Source organism: Felis catus, chromosome D4, assembly GCF_018350175.1.
Source record: "Felis catus isolate Fca126 chromosome D4, F.catus_Fca126_mat1.0, whole genome shotgun sequence".
NCBI classification, from domain to species: domain Eukaryota; kingdom Metazoa; phylum Chordata; class Mammalia; order Carnivora; family Felidae; genus Felis; species Felis catus.
The window spans coordinates 86,167,045-86,185,029 of NC_058380.1; the positions used below are offsets into that span (position 1 = coordinate 86,167,045).

At 55.3% G+C, this 17,985-nt stretch overlaps 3 protein-coding genes across 8 annotated transcripts in view; 2 read left to right on the forward strand and 1 right to left on the reverse strand.

Annotated features, from left to right (window-relative positions):
- STXBP1 (syntaxin binding protein 1) overlaps positions 1 to 3,793 on the forward strand; it is a 74,171-nt gene extending 70,378 nt beyond the window's left edge. For all 3 annotated transcript variants that reach the window (XM_011288419.3, XM_019816566.2, XM_011288421.3), the window contains one exon: positions 1,821 to 3,793. Coding sequence is in view for 2 of the 3 variants with exons in the window: in XM_011288421.3 (XP_011286723.1) it covers positions 1,821 to 1,903 (83 nt within the window). In the remaining variant the exon portion in view is untranslated. The remainder of the gene's footprint in view (positions 1 to 1,820) is intronic.
- A 4,795-nt stretch (positions 3,794 to 8,588) lies between these two features.
- CFAP157 (cilia and flagella associated protein 157) lies at positions 8,589 to 16,053 on the forward strand. Its single transcript, XM_003995921.6, has 9 exons — positions 8,589 to 9,309; positions 11,951 to 12,222; positions 12,962 to 13,115; positions 13,535 to 13,802; positions 14,180 to 14,310; positions 14,520 to 14,670; positions 15,037 to 15,203; positions 15,370 to 15,556; positions 15,846 to 16,053. The coding sequence occupies exons 1-9, from the start codon at positions 9,068 to 9,070 to the stop codon at positions 15,915 to 15,917; spliced, it is 1,644 nt and encodes a 547-aa protein (XP_003995970.2). The 5' UTR covers positions 8,589 to 9,067; the 3' UTR covers positions 15,918 to 16,053.
- PTRH1 (peptidyl-tRNA hydrolase 1 homolog) lies at positions 15,868 to 17,811 on the reverse strand. 4 transcript variants are annotated; one of them, XM_003995922.6, is made up of 5 exons: positions 17,571 to 17,811; positions 16,989 to 17,208; positions 16,626 to 16,725; positions 16,400 to 16,445; positions 15,868 to 16,295 (listed from the first exon to the last, which is right to left on the reverse strand). In XM_003995922.6, exons 1-5 carry the CDS (start codon positions 17,664 to 17,666, stop codon positions 16,089 to 16,091), a joined length of 669 nt encoding a protein of 222 aa, XP_003995971.1. In that variant the 5' UTR covers positions 17,667 to 17,811; the 3' UTR covers positions 15,868 to 16,088. The 4 variants fall into 4 exon arrangements, with proteins under 4 accessions (XP_003995971.1, XP_044899028.1, XP_019672143.2 ...); XM_045043093.1 differs by having other exon boundaries at positions 16,989 to 17,229; XM_019816584.2 differs by having other exon boundaries at positions 16,626 to 16,841; positions 17,571 to 17,736.
- Between the last annotated feature and the right edge of the window lie 174 nt (positions 17,812 to 17,985).

Genomic DNA, 17,985 nt, shown 5'->3' on the forward strand with positions numbered 1-17,985 from the left:
CATGGATACCTTGATCTCTTTTTGGCCTCCCTCAGGCCGTGGATTTGCCTGCAAAGCAGGGGCCAGGAGCAGCTTGGGGTGGGTATCTGCTCAGAGGCTCCCTTTTGATTTTTTCCTCTCAGTCGAGTCTACTGTCTCATTTCCTGGAACTCAGCTAGATGGCTGCGGGAGGGCATTAGGGACGGTTTCTCCGGCGTGTTGCCTTTACCTGGAAAACCCCCAAATTGATTCTGCACGGAGTACCCAGCTGTCTTTCCGGGTGCAGATGCGCAGGCTGCATGGAATGGAGGTTGGGAAGGCCCTCATTCTGGCAGTGGTTCACTGTTCAGAATTTGGCAACGTTTATTCCTGTTTTCTCATTTGGGGAGTAGTCTTTGACCTTATTTTAGGACCAGTAGGACGATCAGTGAGGTCAGAGAAATGAGTGTACCTTGGGGGAAGGTGGTCCTGTAAAAATGCCCAGGGACGTACTGCTGAGGGCCGCGTGGCCTTTGCCGAAGGAGCCTCGGGTCTGCAGAGCAATGGGTTGGCTTTAGAGCGCAGGGGCTGGTGGAGGCTATAAGCTCAGCACCTCTGGGAAGTAGCCGCGGACTGGTTCCTCAGGACAGTGACAGGGTGACTAGAGCTTGAATGCTGGAGGACAGGAGGTTGGAAGAAGCGAAGCCTCTCATGCCAGAGAGGGCTTCACAAGCTTTCTGCCGGTCCAGACTTGACCAGGAAGGTTCAAGGCCTGCAGTCCCAGCAGTCACGTGTCAGCTGAGCACACAGTGGTCAAAGGCATAGGGACCCTGGTATTCGGAATCACCCCCGACAAGCCAGCCAAAGCCTTCTTTTGCCTACCGTCAGGGTGGCAGTCTGGCACCCTGGTGGTTTCTGTCCCCATTCCCTCACCTGCACCTCCAGGGAGGCACATTTTCAAGTACGGATCTCTTTTGTTCAGTTCTTCTCTCCCACCGGGACCTCTTTCTTTGAAGCCCACTGCTGCATGTGTACAGGCCTCATGTTCACGCACCAGTCACTTCTGTTCTGTTTGAGTAAAGTCCATGTCCAAACCACACGGTCCATGCATCTTTTTTTACTGCACTTGTTAGATTCTCTCTCTCTCTCTCTCTCTCTCTCTCTCTCTCCTTATGAAAAAGGACTTCATTTATTTTTTAATTTTTTTTTAATTTTTGCAGTAGAAGTATATCTAATTCCATTAGCTTAAATTTTTTGCAAGCATTTCTAATCTCTTACAATGTGCGGTCTCTGCAAGGTAAGGCCTCAGGTACCCTGGCCCTTTCCCTTTCACACCTGAGGTCCCGCCCATCAGGGCAGCACCAGCCGGCTGGCTCCCAGAGGTCAGTGGCTTCCCCAGGGCGCCCTGCCCATCACTTCCTCCCTAGCAGGCGCCATCCTTTCCATACACAGCCCCCTACCGACCCCACCCCCTCCCCAGCCTTCCCCTGCCATATGGTTTGGAATTTCTCTCCCCGGCTGGCTTCGCCTCGAGTGCAAGAGAGAATCAGAAACGCAGCTGCCCCGTCCCCTGGCAGATGGCACTGAGCCCAGATGGAGAGGCGGGCGGGCTCCTTCCTTGGTACAGCCTGGGACCGTGCCTAAGTCAGAGGATGTGTTTTGTTTATCCACGGTCCCCAGGTGCCTCCCAGGCCTATTGTGATGTGGACCCAGCACCCAATCCCCACCCCCCTCCCTGCTTCCACTAGACCCAGACCAGGGTGGGGGCGGGGGAACAGATGCAGATCTGGGAACCGAAGGGCAGGAAAGGAAATGCGGTAGAGCCTGGAGCCAGCAAGCTCACTGTCTTTTCTGCCCCCCAGGATCCACGCACATTCTCACCCCACAGAAACTGCTGGACACGCTGAAGAAACTGAATAAAACAGATGAAGAAATAAGCAGTTAAACAAATAAGCCACCCCTCCAAAAAACGAACCCTATTCCCACAGTGCTCCGCAGCCCCTGCTGCTGCCCGCCTCGGTTACTTTGCTGACCCTGTCCCTCCACTGCCTCCCCCAGCTCTGCACGCCCTGGACGGCACTGTCGCCGCTGCGTTCTCGTGTTTAATGATGCCCTCTTCCTGTGTGAAACAAGAGAAAATAATGCATTGTGTTTTTTAAAAAGAGTATCCTCTATATGTGTCCTAAGGGGAGAAGTTCCTGTGTAAGGGACATACTGCTGGAGAAGTTGTGGAACTGTCTAGAATGAGTGGACACCTTCTCCCCATTACTATGATTCCCTGACCTTGTACATAGCCCAGTGTGACATGCGCAGATTGCTGGAGTATGGGAAGGTAGACGTTTGGGTGTTTTACAAAATCTCTTTTGGGTTGTTCCTGTTCTTTTCGGGAATCCCAGAGATGTCTGTTCCTGGAGTATTTCAAACTGAGGATTAATCTGTGGTCTCCACGCCAGTCCTTATCTACCCCTCAGCCTGCTCTCGTCCAGATACGCTTGGCGGTGAATATCAGGTGACATCATCGTGTGAGGTCCGAGCTGGAAGTGACCTCTTTGGCTTCCCCGGTGGCTCGTCCTCCCCAGGGGCCGTGGGAGGGGCTGGAGGTCCGTGAAGTCAGGCTGGGTGCTGGCTGGCGTGCGGCCTGTCACCGCTCCTTCCCTGGCCCGCGTCCACAGCGCTGTGATCCCAAGGGAAGTAGTCTTGGGGCCTGAGTCACAGGGCCCCAGCAAGCGAGGAGCAAGCTCCCGCCAGGACCTTTGTCTCTTGGAGAAGCAGTCAGGCTGGGGTTTTTGGCAAGACCTTTCCTTTCCCGGGCACCACCGCCCCTACCGAACCTCTGTTTCTCAGTGGGGTCAGCATGGGTGGTGCTCGAGGGCCAGGAACGGACGAGGATGGGACGGGTAATGCAGGCTCCTGGGCAGAGGGCCCTTTCTTGCAGAGAAGGGTCTGTGCGCCTAAGACTTCAAACCGCCAGGAGAACAGCCTCTGTTCAGATGCAGACTCTGTTCAGATCATCCTCAGTTTAAGATACTTCATGATACTTTATTTTGTGTAGCGTGGGGTCATTTGTCGTCGTGGTTGTAAGAGAAAATGATCATTTTACTCTCTGTATAACACTTAGCTCTAGAGCAAAAATGAAAGAAGCAAATGCAGAAAGGGTGTCTCGTCATCCTCTAGACTCAGCAGCAACTCCGTTCTCCGATGGTGAGCGCACCACGTGTGCTGCTGCTGTGGTCATGAAATACAATGACAGTGGAAGTCACAAAAATGTCCCCTGCCCAGCCCCCCCGCTGCCCTTTAACCCCTGCCAACCGTGTGCATATTACTGTCTCGTGATGTCCTTGCAGACGTGGTGAGTGCTAGTTCCACGCGGCCGCCCGCTTTCCTTTCAGAGCGCGCTCCTCGCCCTCCCCGTTGGATGCTTTGTGGTGTTTTCTCAAGGCTTTGAAATCTCCCCTGCTCACTCGCATTAGTTTTCAGGCCTCTTCTGTCTCCCTTCTCCCCCTTAAGATACCTTGTTTCCTTAGGACAGAACTGTAGGTGCTCGCACTGGTTCGTCTCCTGCTGTCCCTGCTTGTTCTGTCCCCTCCCCTTGACCAGACAGGGCCCACAGTTCGGGGCCTTGTTTGTCAAACATGTTGGGTTTCCTCTCTCTGTTATTTATATAAAAATAATTTATCAAAAGAATATTTTAAAAAAGCTAGTCTGTCTTGAAACTTGTTTACCTTGAAATTATCAGAATCTCAGTGTTGGAAAGTATTGAAGCACAAACATGTATCATCTCTGTACCGTTCTGTACTAAAGCACTCAGTCTAATAAATAAATCGATCCGCACCCATTCACGGTGTCCGGGGCGTCTCCTGGTTTGGTTTCACTTTGGGGAGTCGAAGGAGAAAGGCTTCTGCCGTGGTCCGTTGCAGATGAGACCGCCACCCCGGCTGTGGCCTGGAGTCTTCTGGATCCCCAGTCAGCATCACTCGTAGTAAGATCTGTAACAGCTGGGGCGCCTGGTGGCTCGGTCCGTTAAGCATCTGACTTCGGCTCAGGTCATGATCTAACAGTTCACGAATTTGAGGCCCGCGTCGAGTTCTCTGCTGTCAGCACAGAGCCCGCTTTGGATCCTCTGTCCCCCTCTCTGCCCCTCTCCCACTTGTGCTGGCTCTCTCAAAAATAAACATTAAAAAAAAAAAAAGATCTGTAACTGTCTCACATTTTAGGACACTCCACGAAGCTTGTCTTGGGCCCCGGGCAGCAACAGGACTCAGCTTGTGGACAAGGGAGCTCTTCCTCGTCGTCTCTCTCCTTACCTGGAGTGTCTCTCTAGCTCGGAGACTGTAGCTCCGAGACTGCAGGCCTCCATCTTGCAGATGCTGCCTGCTCACTGGCAGTGCATTTAGGGCGTGTGAGGAGGTCAATTTATCAACCCTCCCGTTCTCCTCTCTTCCTGCTGCCACACCCTCTGGCCTCATGAGCTCTCCCAATCAGATGGGGGTGTGTGTCCTGCTGCTCTGGAAGCCGGTTCAGAACCCGGGCAGACGGAGATGGGTTTGGCCCAGCACGGGGAGTAGACCCTTGAGTTAGGGTTGGGGTCACACCGGAAATTTGCTGGCATAGGAGGCACAGGGGAGTGGGATTCTTTAGGAACTTCTGATTCTAGTCTTTGGTCCCCAGTGACCGCCTCATTCAAATCCTGATCTTCAAGGCATGAAGACTCCTAACAACTGGAGGCCAGTTGGTGGAAGTTCTACCTCCTCAACCCAGCTGGCTGCTGGTGAGACTTGCCTGATAGGTAATGATGCCAGTGACCATTTATTGAGTTCCTGCTCCGCGCCAGACCCCTCACGTACTGTGTCTCTTGGGTGAGCCCCCTCCCAGTTTTACAGGCGAGGAAGCCGCGGCCAAGAGCGATGCAGTTAACCCACAAAGCCCACTCCAGCTGGGGGGCATCAGACACTCATCGTCTTAGGGCGGCAGTTGCTGCCCCAGTAACCAAACCCTGGAATGAGATCCAAGATCAGAATGTTTCAATTCTAAATTGTTCTGGGGGCACCTGGGTGGCTTAGTCGCTTGTGTGTCCGACTTTGGCTCGGGTCATGATCTCATGGTTTGTTGAGTTGGAGCCCCACATCAGGCTCTGTGCTGACAGTGCAGAGCCTGCCTGGGATATTCTCTCTCTCTCTCTCTCTCCTCTCTCTCTTAAAATAATAAACTAAAATAAATAATTCTAAATTGTTCTAAACTGAGTTTACGTTAAAACAAAGTGAATGCTGTTGGCTCCTTCCTTCCAGGGCTACGCATACCCTCCAGGCCCATAGTAGTGGCTTGTTAGTCTCTTCCTGATTGTTTCTGACCTGCTCTGACCCAGGGTTTCTGCCACCTGTCTCCATTCCACCGCCCCCCCTCCCCCGCACCGAGGCAGAGACCTGGCCCATTTTATGCTCCTGGCAAGAGTCCTGGTTCTTTTGTGTTTACACAGCACAGATGGAGCCTGTGGGCCGCTCCTCCAAAAAGCCTCCAGTGGTGTTAAATATTCTTGGAGGGACGGGCGGTTCTGAAACCAAAGCAGACGATGCTGAACCAGTAACTGAGCAATCCTAAACTAAGACAGGTCAAGGGCCGTAGCCGGTCACTCTGCCTTTCCAGGGGGCCAGGTCTAGGCTGGGTGGGGGTGGGAGGGGCGGGTCTCAACCAGGCCCTGTCAAGGGGCCTGTACACCCATCTCAGTGTGATACCAGGCGTTCGCTCCTAAGAGACAGAGTGGCAGAGTGACTAGGAGCACAGACCTCGGCCTCGGGCAGGCCTGGGTGGAATCCACTCAGTCTTGTCCTACCGGACCCTGATGAGGGACTTTGTCCCCTCCTGCGAGGGACGCCTGTGGACGGGTGATGCTGGGCTGGCCCATGGTAAGTACAAGCAGCACTCGATCGGTGCTGATGGTGCTGCTGCTGATCCCCAGCCACGTCTGTGGGGAGAAGAATAAACATGCCCATGCGCTAGCGGGGGAAGCATAGGTCCGTCAGCTAGAGAAGGGGTAAACTGCGGCTACTCTGGCAGTTACAGATGGGTGCCCTACACCTGTCCACATGAATAAATCTCCAGAACGGTGTCGAGTGAAAAGATGAAGTTCCAGAAGGACACATACGAATGATGCATTTATGTAAGGTTTTAAAACTGCATAGAGAGCTACATAATGCTATGGATACGTATGTTGTAAATGTGCAAATGCTTGCACGAGAATGATACATCAACCAAAATTAGGGGGCCTCCTGGGTGGCTCAGTTGGTTAAGCGTCCGACTCTTGATTTCTGCTCAGATCACGGTCTCCCGGTTCTGAGTTCAAGCCCCGTGTCAGGCTCTACGCGGATGGTGTGGAGCATGCTTGGGATTCTCCGTGTCCATCTCTCTGCCCCTCTTACCCCTCAATCCCGCTTGAGCTCTCTCTGTGTCTCTCAAAAAAAAAAAAAACAGGGGCACTTGGGTGGCTCAGTCGGTGGAGCGTCCAACTTCGGCTCAGGTCATGATCTCGCGGTTTGTGGGTTTGACCCCCGCGTCGGGCTTTGTGCTGACAGCTCGGAGCCTGGACCCTGCTTTGGATTCTGTGTCTCCTTCTCTCTCGGTCCCTCCCCCCGCCTTGTGCTCTCTACCAAAAATAAAATGTAAAATAATAGTTTTTAAAAATTAGGATGGTGGCTACCCATGAGGCAGAGGATGGTTACTGTTGTGTTAACCTTATATCCGCAATCACAAAAGGAATCAGTGGTTTAAACTAGTGCTTTACTGAATCAAAAAATATATAGGTAATAATTCTAACTGTAGCTAATAAGTACGGAGCAATTATTATGGCAGGCATGAGTGTTTTCTATCTATTTTGCTGAATCTTCTCAATTCTAGGAGCTAGATGTCATTATTAACCCCACTGACAGATGGGGAAGCAAACCTTGAGCAAACCTCAAGATCATGACCTGAGCCAAAGTCAGATGCTTTGCCGACTGAGCCACCCAGGCGCCCCCAAATGGTGGTTTTCTGAAGCCACTCCTCTTAATTGCTCTCTACCGAGATCTCCATTGGTTTGGACAACGCCCTTACACACAGGAGTTTTTGAAGGTCTGATACAAATAAAGTCAGCTCCCCAGGGCAGAACCGTGGAACTCCCTGTCCTTCCCTGCCTGTTTTTCCCCAGAGCAGAAACCATGAACCACTGCACTCAAGCTGGGAGCCGGACCTACTTTTCCTGGAGTGACCGTGCTCTACAAGTGAGAACTAGGAGGTGGCAGCCCCTGGTCTTCTCAGCTTGCTCCCGCGGGTGGGGAACCCCCACCCTATGGGCCAACCGCGGTGGGGGCCATCAAGGTCCAAGTATTCCCAGCTTGCCACCGCCTGGACTAAGCTTCCACCCTGCAAGTGGGACCGTGTGGGAAGTCTTGTCTGCTGCACCTGCTTGAAACGAGATTTTGCCACATAGGACCGGAGAGGAGGATGAGAAAGGCCAGCAGCCTGCCCTTCCCAGGATGAAGCTGTGGCCCCAGACTAGGAGCTGGAGGGTAAGGATGCCCCCACTTGCTCAGAACGGTGCACCCCAGCTTAAACATCTATAACACAGAACCGAAGATGGGGAGTGGATGCGTTTTTTTGTTTTGTTTTGTTTTTTGACACCAAATACATGTCACTTTTCTACACCATTTCTCCAAATCTCCAGCACCAACTGGGGTGTCCGATGGCTCAAGTCATTTCTGACACCACCTACTCAGTGCAGACCCCATAGGTCAAGGGCTCAATCCCATGAAACTGTGCCCCTTCAGATGCCAGCCACCAATGGGGTACCTCGTCTACCCATACTTCTGCCCAGCTGACTACAAATTCTGGAGTTCCCAAGACCCCTGTCCTCAGGTTTGATAATTCATAGAACAACTTACAGAACTCAGAAAAGCACTTTACTTACTGTTTTATTATCAAGGATACAACTCGGGTACAACCAAATGGGAGATGCATGGGGCAGGGGGTGTTCCCTGCCTCCTCCAGGCATACCACCTGATTGGTTAAATCCTTGGCCCCTGGTGATCTCAATATCCACCCCCTCTCTCCTCCCCAGAGGTTTGGGGCTGAAGTGGGTTCTGTGGAAAGTTCCAACCCTCTATGTGCTTGGTCTTTCTGGTGACTAGCCCCCCATCCTGAGGCTGTCCCCCACCCACAGTCCCTTCATTAGCATAAACTCCAGCACAGCAAGAGATTTGTTATGAATAACAAAAGATACTGTCTCATTTAGGAAATTTGGAGGGTTTTAGGTCCTCTGCCAGAAACCAGGGGCAAAGAACAAATACATATTTTCTCTTAAACCTCAGCAGCGGGGCGTCAGGGTGACTGTTGGTTGAGCATCGACTCTTGATTTCTGCTCAGGTGATTTCACAGCGGGATTCAAGCCCCATGTCGGACTCTGCACTGTGTGGAGCCTGCTTGGGATTCTCTCTCCCACTCTGCCCCTCCCCCACCCACATGCTCTGTCTCTCTCTCTCTCTCTCTCTCTCTCTCTGTCTCAAAATAAAGTAACACAACTCCAGCAGATAAGGGGGTGGGTCACTGCTCAAATACCACCCTCATTCTTGCAGGGATTTAGTAGATTTTCCTGAATGTTCACTGTATGCCTTTGGAACAATTAACAGACACTTTGGGGCAGATGGAGCATTTCCACTGAGCCTTGTGGAACACGGAGCCAGTCTCTGAACAGGGTCATCCTGAGATCCCAGCATGGTCTCAGAGGCCTCAGGAGAGAGGTTCCTTGGCCTGGGAGCCGGGTGACTGTCTTCTCGTTCTGGGGGACTCTGGGGAAGTCCCCCTCTCTGATTGGCACAGTGAGGCAAGGCAGTGGTTTCTAGGGCTCACCCACTGTAACATTTCCACCCGGGGGAAGGAGAGGTCTCCCCAGAGTCTTTCAAAAAAGTGCCCCAAGAGCCTGGCATCCTGATTTTTGAGATGCCATGATCTGGGACAATCCAGCTTACAGCCTCTGTCGGTGCTTGGCCTCGGAGGGGGAGGCTGGTTGCTAGTGCCCAACCTTGCCAGGAAGAGGGCAGGGTCCCTTTAAGATCTGCCTCTCTCCCTGAGTTTGTTGCTATGTATGGGACCAACTTCCTTAGCAACCACCTGGCTTCTTAAAGGGGCCCTGGGGCAGTGGTTGCCACCAGCCATGGCTCCCAAAAAGAAGGCAACTAAGGGGACCAAGGAGCCCGAGGTCAAGAAGAAGAAAGGTGGCAAGAAGGATGCCAGCATGGGCAGCAAGCCTGCGGAAACGCCTTTAGGCGAGGAGATGCGAGAATTCTACCACATCCAGATCCGAGACCTGGAGGACAGGCTGGCCCGGTGGGTAGGCAGTCAGGGTGGTCCTGTTGGGTCAGAAGCCCTGCTCAGAGCTGACCGCTGTGCAGGCTCGCTCCGGGGGTCCGAGGCCTGTGTTCTGGCCTCTAGACTCCAGCCTCAGTTTCCTAAGTAACACTGAGAGGCTTCACAATTTGACCTCACCCATCTCAGCTCCCAGAGTCCTGGGGCCCTAATGCTAAACTGGCAACCCTGCCCCAGGCAAGCACCGCTAGTGCCTGCCTCACTCCTGCACCGTGGGATCACGTGCTTTATAAAAGGACAGACTTCAATCGGTGGGATGAACTGAAAATGGCAGCCCCCTGGCAGGTGGGTAGAATACATGTACTTCCTCCCACCACCTCTCCCACTCCCATGACGCCTGCGCTACGATTCCCTGCACTGTGTACACCACTGACATACCCACCTGCTGAGCCCAGGTGTTTTTTCATGCTGGGCCTCAGTTTCCCCAAATGTAAAGGAGGGTTGTCTCCCCAGGGCTGCATGACATAGATGGAACTGTGTGTGGGAAGGGTCTGTACCTCTTCTGAGACATGCTCACTTGCTTATGTTTCTTATTTTAAAACTACTTTCTGGGGCTCCTGGGTGGCTCAGTCGGTTGGGCGGCCGACTTCGGCTCAGGTCACGATCTCGCGGTCTGTGAGTTCGAGCCCCGCGTCGGGCTCTGGGCTGATGGCTCAGAGCCTGGAGCCTGCTTCCAATTCTGTGTCTCCCTCTCTCTCTGCCCCTCCCCCGTTCATGCTCTGTCTCTCTCTGTCTCAAAAATAAACAAAACGTTAAAAAAAATAAAAAAAAAAAAGTTTATTAAAACTACTTTCTTCCTAGTTATGATGCACTAGCCCAGTCTCAGGGTGACCCTTAAAAGACAAACCCCTTTCTAATAAATAAATAAATAAATAAATAAATAACCCCTTTCATGACCGTCAGGCAGTTCTTCCCCAGATGATGTTGCAGATACTCACGGCCAATGTTGAGTCCCACAGGTGGGTCCTGTGCTGTGGCTTCACTGTGTCCTTGAAACAGTCCCAGGAGAGAGGTCCTGACCATCCCCATTGTACAGGCGGAGGGACTGAGGCTCAGAGAGGGAAGTCACTCCCAGGAAGAGGAGGTGCCAGGATGGGAGCCCTGGCCCTCCTGACCTCCCTGTGCCAAACTGCTCCCTCCTCCACAAAGCAAGTCATTCGGCTCTGCGCTCCCCAATGCCCTGTAAGCAGCAGCCCTTCAGATGTTGGTTGAATAGGGGCACCTGGGTGGCTATCAGTTGAGCGTCCGACTTCAGCTCAGGTCACGATCCCACAGTTCGTGACTTTGAACCCCAATCTGGCTTGCTGCTGGCAGCCCGTCAGTGCAGAGCCCACTTCAGATCCTCTGTCCCCCTCTCTCCGCCCCTCCCCGACTTGTGCTCTCCCAAAAATAAATATTAAAACAAAGGTGTTGAATAAATAATGAAGTAAAGCAGCTTTCCAAACTTCCACAAATTATTCCACTGGAAACCAGTAAATCATTTATATAATACTCTCTAAAAATTCACGTTTCCCTCAAGCTGAGAAACCAGATGGAATGTATTTGGGGAAAATGCATTTGGAAGACAGTTGTCAAGTGCTTATTGTTTGCCGAGCCCCTTTGTCAGACCCCAAGAATACAGAAGTCAGAGGTCTGCCGAGTGGATAAGACACATATGACCTCGGGTCTTGACTAAACAAGGGCCCACTTAACAGGAGGGCACCAAAAAGAGGGTCACAAATGGGGCTTAGGTTCAAGAAGGCTCCACTGAGGAGACCCACCAGGGTTCACCGGGCAGACGAGGGTAAGGAAGACAGCAGGTGCAGAGGTTTCGGATCGCAAAGCATGGACGCGTTAGGGAGGGTGCAGAGCTGGCTGACTGCAACAGTAAACACTGTGGTTAAGAACCCTGACTTTGGGGGGGCGCCTGGGTGGCGCAGTCGGTTAAGCGTCCAACTTCAGCCAGGTCACGATCTCACGGTCCGTGAGTTCGAGCCCCGCGTCGGGCTCTGGGCTGATGGCTCAGAGCCTGGAGCCTGTTTCCGATTTTGTGTCTCCCTCTCTCTCTGCCACTCCCCCGTTCATGCTCTGTCTCTCTCTGTCCCAAAAAATAAATAAACGTTGAAAAAAAAATTAAAAAAAAAAAATTAAAAACAAAAACAAAAAAAAACCCCTGACTTTGGGATCAGACTGATTTGGGTTCAAATTCTGATTTCACCACTTACTGACTAGGAGTTTCTTCAACCCTCTGAGCCTACATTTCCTCATCTGCAAAATGGGCATAATTATCATAGTACCCACTTCCTCACAGATTCAGTGAATACACACCAGGTACCTACTATGTACCATGCACTGTCCTAGGTGTTGGGGACACAGCTGTGAGTGTAACAAAGGCTCTGGCCTGGTGGAGCTTACATTCTGGTGATGTAATGGATGTACAGCATTGAGCACAGGCATTGGCTGCGGTCGTAAGTGCAGATCAGGGGGCACAGTGGGAGATGAGGCTGGATTCCCAGTGAGGAACCTCGAATGCCCCCCCATGGGAAGACCCAGGGGAGCAGGCCCAGCTGCGTGGAGGCCTGGCTTGCTCACTCTCTAGACCTCTGCCCTGCACCCCCCTCAGGTACCAGCGGAAGTGGGATGAACTAGCCGTGCAGGAGAAGCTGTTCCGCCAGGAGTTTGAGCAGCTGGCCAACAACAAGAAGGAGATCGTGGCCTTCCTCAAGCGCACACTCAACCAGAAGGTAGATGAGATCACCGAACTCAACGAGCAGCTGCAAAGCCTGCAGCTGGCCAAGGAGGTAGAAAAGGACGCCTTTGAGGCACAGCTAGCCCAGGTGCGCCATGAGTTCCAGGAGACCAAGGACCAGCTCACCACGGAGAACATCATCCTTGGTGAGGAGGGGACCGGCAGGCGAGTCTGGGGCACACACCACGGGGGCAGGGAACCCAACGCTCTTGCTCTTCGGGCTCTAATCCCAGCTCTACCATTAACTCTGTGGCCTTAGGCAAGCACTTCTCCTAGACCTTCAGGTTTCTCAGCTGGGAAATGGGGATGATACGTCTACCTTGAATAACAGCAGCTATGTGCCGCTTCCCACACATTACCTTCCGTAATTGTCCCAGCCAGCGTCCGAGGCAGGAAATACTATCAACCCCCGCCCTGTCTGTAGGTGAGGAAGCACTTCAAGGAGTTGAAGTGTCTTGCCCAAGGTCACCCAGCTGGCGGGTTTTTTTTTTTTTTTTTTTTTTGGTTTTTGGTTATTGGTTTTTTTTGAGGCTTAAGGACAGCAGTAGTGCCTGGCCCAGAGAAGTTGTTCAAGTTCAACGGCTGTTGTCACTGTCACTTTCCAGAAAATAGAGGTCAAGGGAGGCGTTTCCAAAGAGGCGAAACGTGAACGAGGCTTCATAAGATTAGTGGTGGGGAAGAGACGGCGTTTCAGATGAAGACAATGAATAAGGGCAGGACGGAGCATAGCATCTCGTAGGGACAGGGGTCTGGCCTTACTGGATCGAGAAGCACAGGGAGGGCAGGAGGACTTGGAGGAAGGGGGGGAGGGAGGGGCATCGCGCAAGGCCATCGCTGCCCTCCCAAGGCGGCCCCTCACCGGGCCCGTGCCCTGCGGTGGGGCAGGGGGGAAGCTGGCGGCTTTGGAAGAGTTCCGGCTGCAGAAAGAGGAGCTCACAGAGAAGTTCACGACACTGGAAGACCAGCTACGGAAGCAGGAGGGTGACTACAAGGACTACGTGTACAACCTCGAGAAGAAGTCTGTGCTGGACAAGGACAGGTGGGCAGGTTGGGTGCTGAGGCCACGCCAAGCTCAGGCCTCTGAGCCTCAGCTTCAAACTGGGGGGACTGCACTAGCTCAGAGACTCCCCATCCTGCTGCTCCTCAGAATCCTGGCTGGTGATGTTAGGACGGGTGGAAAAAATAGATAAGCTCCCAGCTCTAGCCCTCACATGGGACTGGAAATCCTTGGACTTCCTCTTGCCACTTTTCATGACTTAAGTTACATTTGTTTAATAGGGAATAATACATTGATATGGATCAAAATGCCAAAGGGTCTACAGGGGCTCTACCCGGAGCCCTGCCCCTTTTGGGAGATAGAGCATAGAGGCGGCCCTAAGCGCTCTGGGGAACCCCACACGGGAGGGCAATGCCTGTGCCCACTCCGCCTGATACCCCCTCGTTCCCACCCATGACTAGACTGAGGAAGGAGATCATCCAGCGCGTGAACCTGGTGGCCACTGAGTACCGAAAGGTGGCCACTAGCCAGATGTGGGACACGACAAAGCGGGCCATCGTGGAGAACAACACGGTCACCCTGCAGCTGTCCAAGATATCCCGGCAAGGCGCACAGCTGCTGCAGGAGAACGAGCAGCTAAAGGGCACCCGAGACGAGCTGTGCAAACAGCTGGATCTATTGGAGAGCGCCCAGAAGGTCATGGCCAGGCATAGCAGAGGCCACCGTAAGGTGTGCCTGCCAGGACCTTGTCACAGGGCATTTGGTGCATAAGGCAGGCGGGAACCCTAGGGGTGCTGCTTCAGTTGGCTGGAGCCAACTCATGAGGGAGGCAGCAGCAACGGGACAGGGTCCTTTGTGGGGGGTCCTGGGTGCTGGGCGCACCTCTGGTTTTTATTTATTTGGTCGAAAGCCCCCATAACTTGTTGAAGCGGGACCTGCCCCGGGCCACTGGGGGCTCTGCCCAGAGATGGTGCTGGGCCCCCAGTGCCTTGGCTGGCCTCTCTGTACAAGGGGGTGAGCTCTGGGGGAGTCTGGAGCTGAGGGAGGGGGGGCAGGCTGAGGGCCCACAGAGGGGCCAGGGTATGGCCACCTGCCCGCACCCGCAGATCATCCTCATGCTGACCGAGAAGTGCCGCGAGCAGCAGCGGGGCACAGTGGAGGCCGAGCAGCTGCGCCTCCAGCTGAGCCAACTGGAGCAGGGCCTCGGGCAGCTGCAGCAGGACACACAGACGCTGAGGTGCGCCCTGCGGAGGGGCGCGCGGCGGGAGCGAGGGGGGCCGAGCTTGAGGCCATCCCCTTTGGGCCACCTGACTCCGGCCGGTGACTTCCCCTTTCCCAAGGGGCATCGAGGCCTGGGGCTGGATGAGGGCTCCTGGGGGCTAGAGAGAAACCGCCGAGTGCAGGGAGTGCAGGGAGGTGGCTGACTCGTCCTGGTCCTGGGCCCAGGAGTCAGAGAGACCAGCTGAACCTGCAGCTGGAGAGGCAGCAGGCTGAGGCACAACAGCTACAGCGGGAGCTGACTGAAGAGCAGAAGGTTCGGGCAAATCTGGAGGCAGCCCTGGCCCAGGCCACCTTCATCCTACAGGACGTTCTACAGGTGACAGAAAGTGGGTGAAAGGGGCAGGGGGAGTGAGCCAACGTCAGACACTGCTTGGAGATAACCAGGACACCCGGAGAAGGCTGGGCCAGGGCCAGAGCCCCCCCACGCCCCCCGAGAGACTCCTGGCAAGTCCTTTCCTGATTTGTGTACTTCAGAGATCCCTTGAAGGTCTCCAAGTTGCTGGAGTCCCTCTCTGAGGCCCTGCAAGGCCTTGTGCCTCAGGCTTCTCATTTGGAGAATGGGTATCCCACCACAGCCAGGGTAAACTTGGAGAAAAGGGGCTCTGGGGTGTTTCCCAGAGGTGGGTGTTGGGGTCACTATGAGCCTGATCTCCGCGGGCCCACCGCCACCCTCGACCGGCAGATGCAACCTGATGAGGAGGACAGCGACTCTGATGTCGTGTTCCAGCTGCAGCTCAAGGAGATGCTGCACCAAGTGCTGGCCGTGCTCAGCTCAGCCGTGGTCCTCAGCCCCCGGCTGGCTGTGTATCTCAATCAGGAGAGCCAGGCCCACAGCCCACCCAAGGGCAGGTGAGTGAGTGACCCTGTGTGACCTCAGAAGCAGCTGTGGAATTTGTTTGTCCAAGGGCTGTTCTCAGCTGACCCTGGGCCAGAACCCTGGCTTCCCAAAGCCTCTCTGAACCTCAGCGTCCTCAACGAGGAAACGCAGGTGGTGATGCCAGTCCTCTCTCCACAGCCAGCCTGGCACCCAGCTACCCAAGATGGGGTCTCTGCGCCAGCCGCCATCCAGCATCGCACCCTACCAGCCGGGGGACCTGGGCCTGGTGCCTCGACGGGCCCACATCCCACCTAACCCCGAGGACCTCAGGCTGCTCTCACACACCACCCGTGTGGGAACCTTCCGGGTGCACAGCAGCCCTGAGGTAAGCGTGCCAGGGCCCCAGGCACGGCAAGATGGCAGCCAGCCCTGGGTACAGATCATATAGCTCTGCCACACTGCAGCCGCATGGAGCCCTCTAAGCCTCCATCTCCCCATCTGTAAAATGGGCCAAAGAAAAGGGTGGCAAGGCCTCACTGTGGACTAAGGCACGCCCACGCATCACCTGGGAGAGGGGCTTGCTAGACCCTGTCGGCCCCTCCTCCGCTGGCAGGGGAAGCGTGGGAATCCCCTGAGGAGGCCTCAGCTTCCATGCCGCATCTTTAATTTTACAGATTCACACCTCTGGTTCTCCGAAAAGGTTCAAAAAGTTTAGTCTTCCTGAAGTTTCTCTACTTTCCAAGTAAAACACAGAGAGAAGACCAATCCCCATCCCAGAAGTGGACCATTGTGGCCATAGTCCCCTCTCTTTAATCTATAGGTGGCCTGGGGCAGCCCAGAGAAGAGGTCTATAAAAAGTGGATACCACAGGTTGGCACGGCACCTCTGTGAACCTGGCTGATGTGTGGGCATGGTGGTTAGGGGGGCAGGAATTCACTGAGGTCAGGGCCTAAGGAGGGCCGCTGGCTTCGTTCCCGGATGTGGTCCAGGAGCATGTCGGTGGCTCGCTCCAGCAACAGAGGCAGCAGTTCCTGCTCCGCGGCGGAGAAAGAGCCCAGCACATGGGCCTGCACTGTATCAGGGTGGGCGGGGCGCCCGATGCCTATCCGCAGCCTCGGCATTGCCTGTGGGGGAGCCAGAGGGGGACCCAGGGAGTTTCGATGCCCCGTGCGGGAGGCCCCCATGTTGGCCCACCACACCCAGGGCAGGGGCAAAGGGGCAGACTCACATGGGAGTTGAGACAGCTAATGCAGGAACGGACTCCGTTGTGGCCCCTTCAAGGGATATGGGAGGGACAATTAGTGCTTCCCTGGGTCAGCACCCTTCACCCCTCCCAGCCCAGGCTGGTGTCAGAGCACCCCTCTTCCCTGCCGAGACTGGGATCGGCACTCCTCCCCCCACTCCAACTGGGAGGCTGTCCTCCCTAGCCCACCTTGACCTGCTCAGGGCCTCACCTGGCGCTTCCCCCCAGCTTCACAGCCACTTTCCCCAGGGGCTTGTCCAGCTCATCATGCACCAGGTAGACCTCCTCAGCAGTCAGCCCAAACAGCTCCGCTTGGCACAGGGAAATGGTGGCCCTGGTTACTGCCCATCTGCCCAGAGGGCGTTGTCCCGACTCACGGCTCTCGTGAGGAGGGGCCGCAATTGACCCCATTTCGCATATAAAGAAACTGAGATTCCCTTAAGTACCCGAGGCCAGAGGCAGCAATTGCAGCTCAACAGGCACCTGGAGGTGAAGAGATCTACCGCCGCCCCAGAATCCCTTCTCTGGCCCCTACGCCCTCCCGGCCGGCCCATCTCTGGTGCCCTTGACTCACCGGCCCGGGCCACGCTGCGCCCGCTGGCGTTCATGAGCCGCCGGGGCCGAAGCAGGACCAGCTGGGCATCCTCGAGCGAGGCCACGGCGAGGTCGGCCGCGCAGCGCCGGTCGCGCGCCCAGGTGTCCGCCACACCCAGACGCCGCGCCAGGTGCCCCAGCACCGCCAAGCCCACGCTGTGCCGCGTGCCGGGCAGTCCAGGGTTCCCCAGACCGGCCACCTGCGGGCGGCACCGGGGAAACTGAGGTGCGACATCTCTCGCCGCCCTCTGGCTTACAGCGCCCCCTGGGACCCAAACCGGAGAAAGGGAAACGGAAGGCAGGGTAGAGTGAGGAAGGGGGGCCAGAAACCCCGGAGACGCCAGAAGGCTGAGTGCCCCGGGAGCTGAGTGGGCAGAGCGCCTGGAGCAGGAGCAGAGTTCCTGGAAGCTTACAGCCCGTCAGAATACTGGCCCCATTTTCCAGAGAAGATAACCGAGACAAGGAATTTGGGGGATGGTGTCTGGAGACAATGGCAGAACAGGAGCTAGCTAGGGCCCAGGAGCCCCTACGCCGCCGCGCCCCCGCCCCCGACGCCACTCACCAGCCACCGCTTCCCCGCGGGCCGGGGTTCCAGTGTGAGCACGCTCATGGCGCGACTCAACCACAGCGTAGTTCGCCGGCAGCAGTCTGGCCGCATGTCGCCCCCTTTCACGGTGTAGGCCCCGCGCCCTGACGTCAGTCAGGCCTCGACCAATCGCAGTGGCCATCCGTCCCCAGCGTCCAATCCCCGGGCGGGCCACGGGCCGCCATGCTCCTAAGGAGCGGAAGTAGCGGGGCGGCGGCTGAGCCCGAGCCTCCACTCATTCCGCGGCGCCGCGTCACAGTGTTCCTGTGGGGTTTCTTGTGGACTTGCGGAACCCTTGCGTGACCTCCGGATTGGGAGGAGGGAGGCTTGCTCTGGCCCCTGCTGTGGCCCTGCCTGGCTGCGGAAACCTGACAAGTCCTCTCCCTGATGT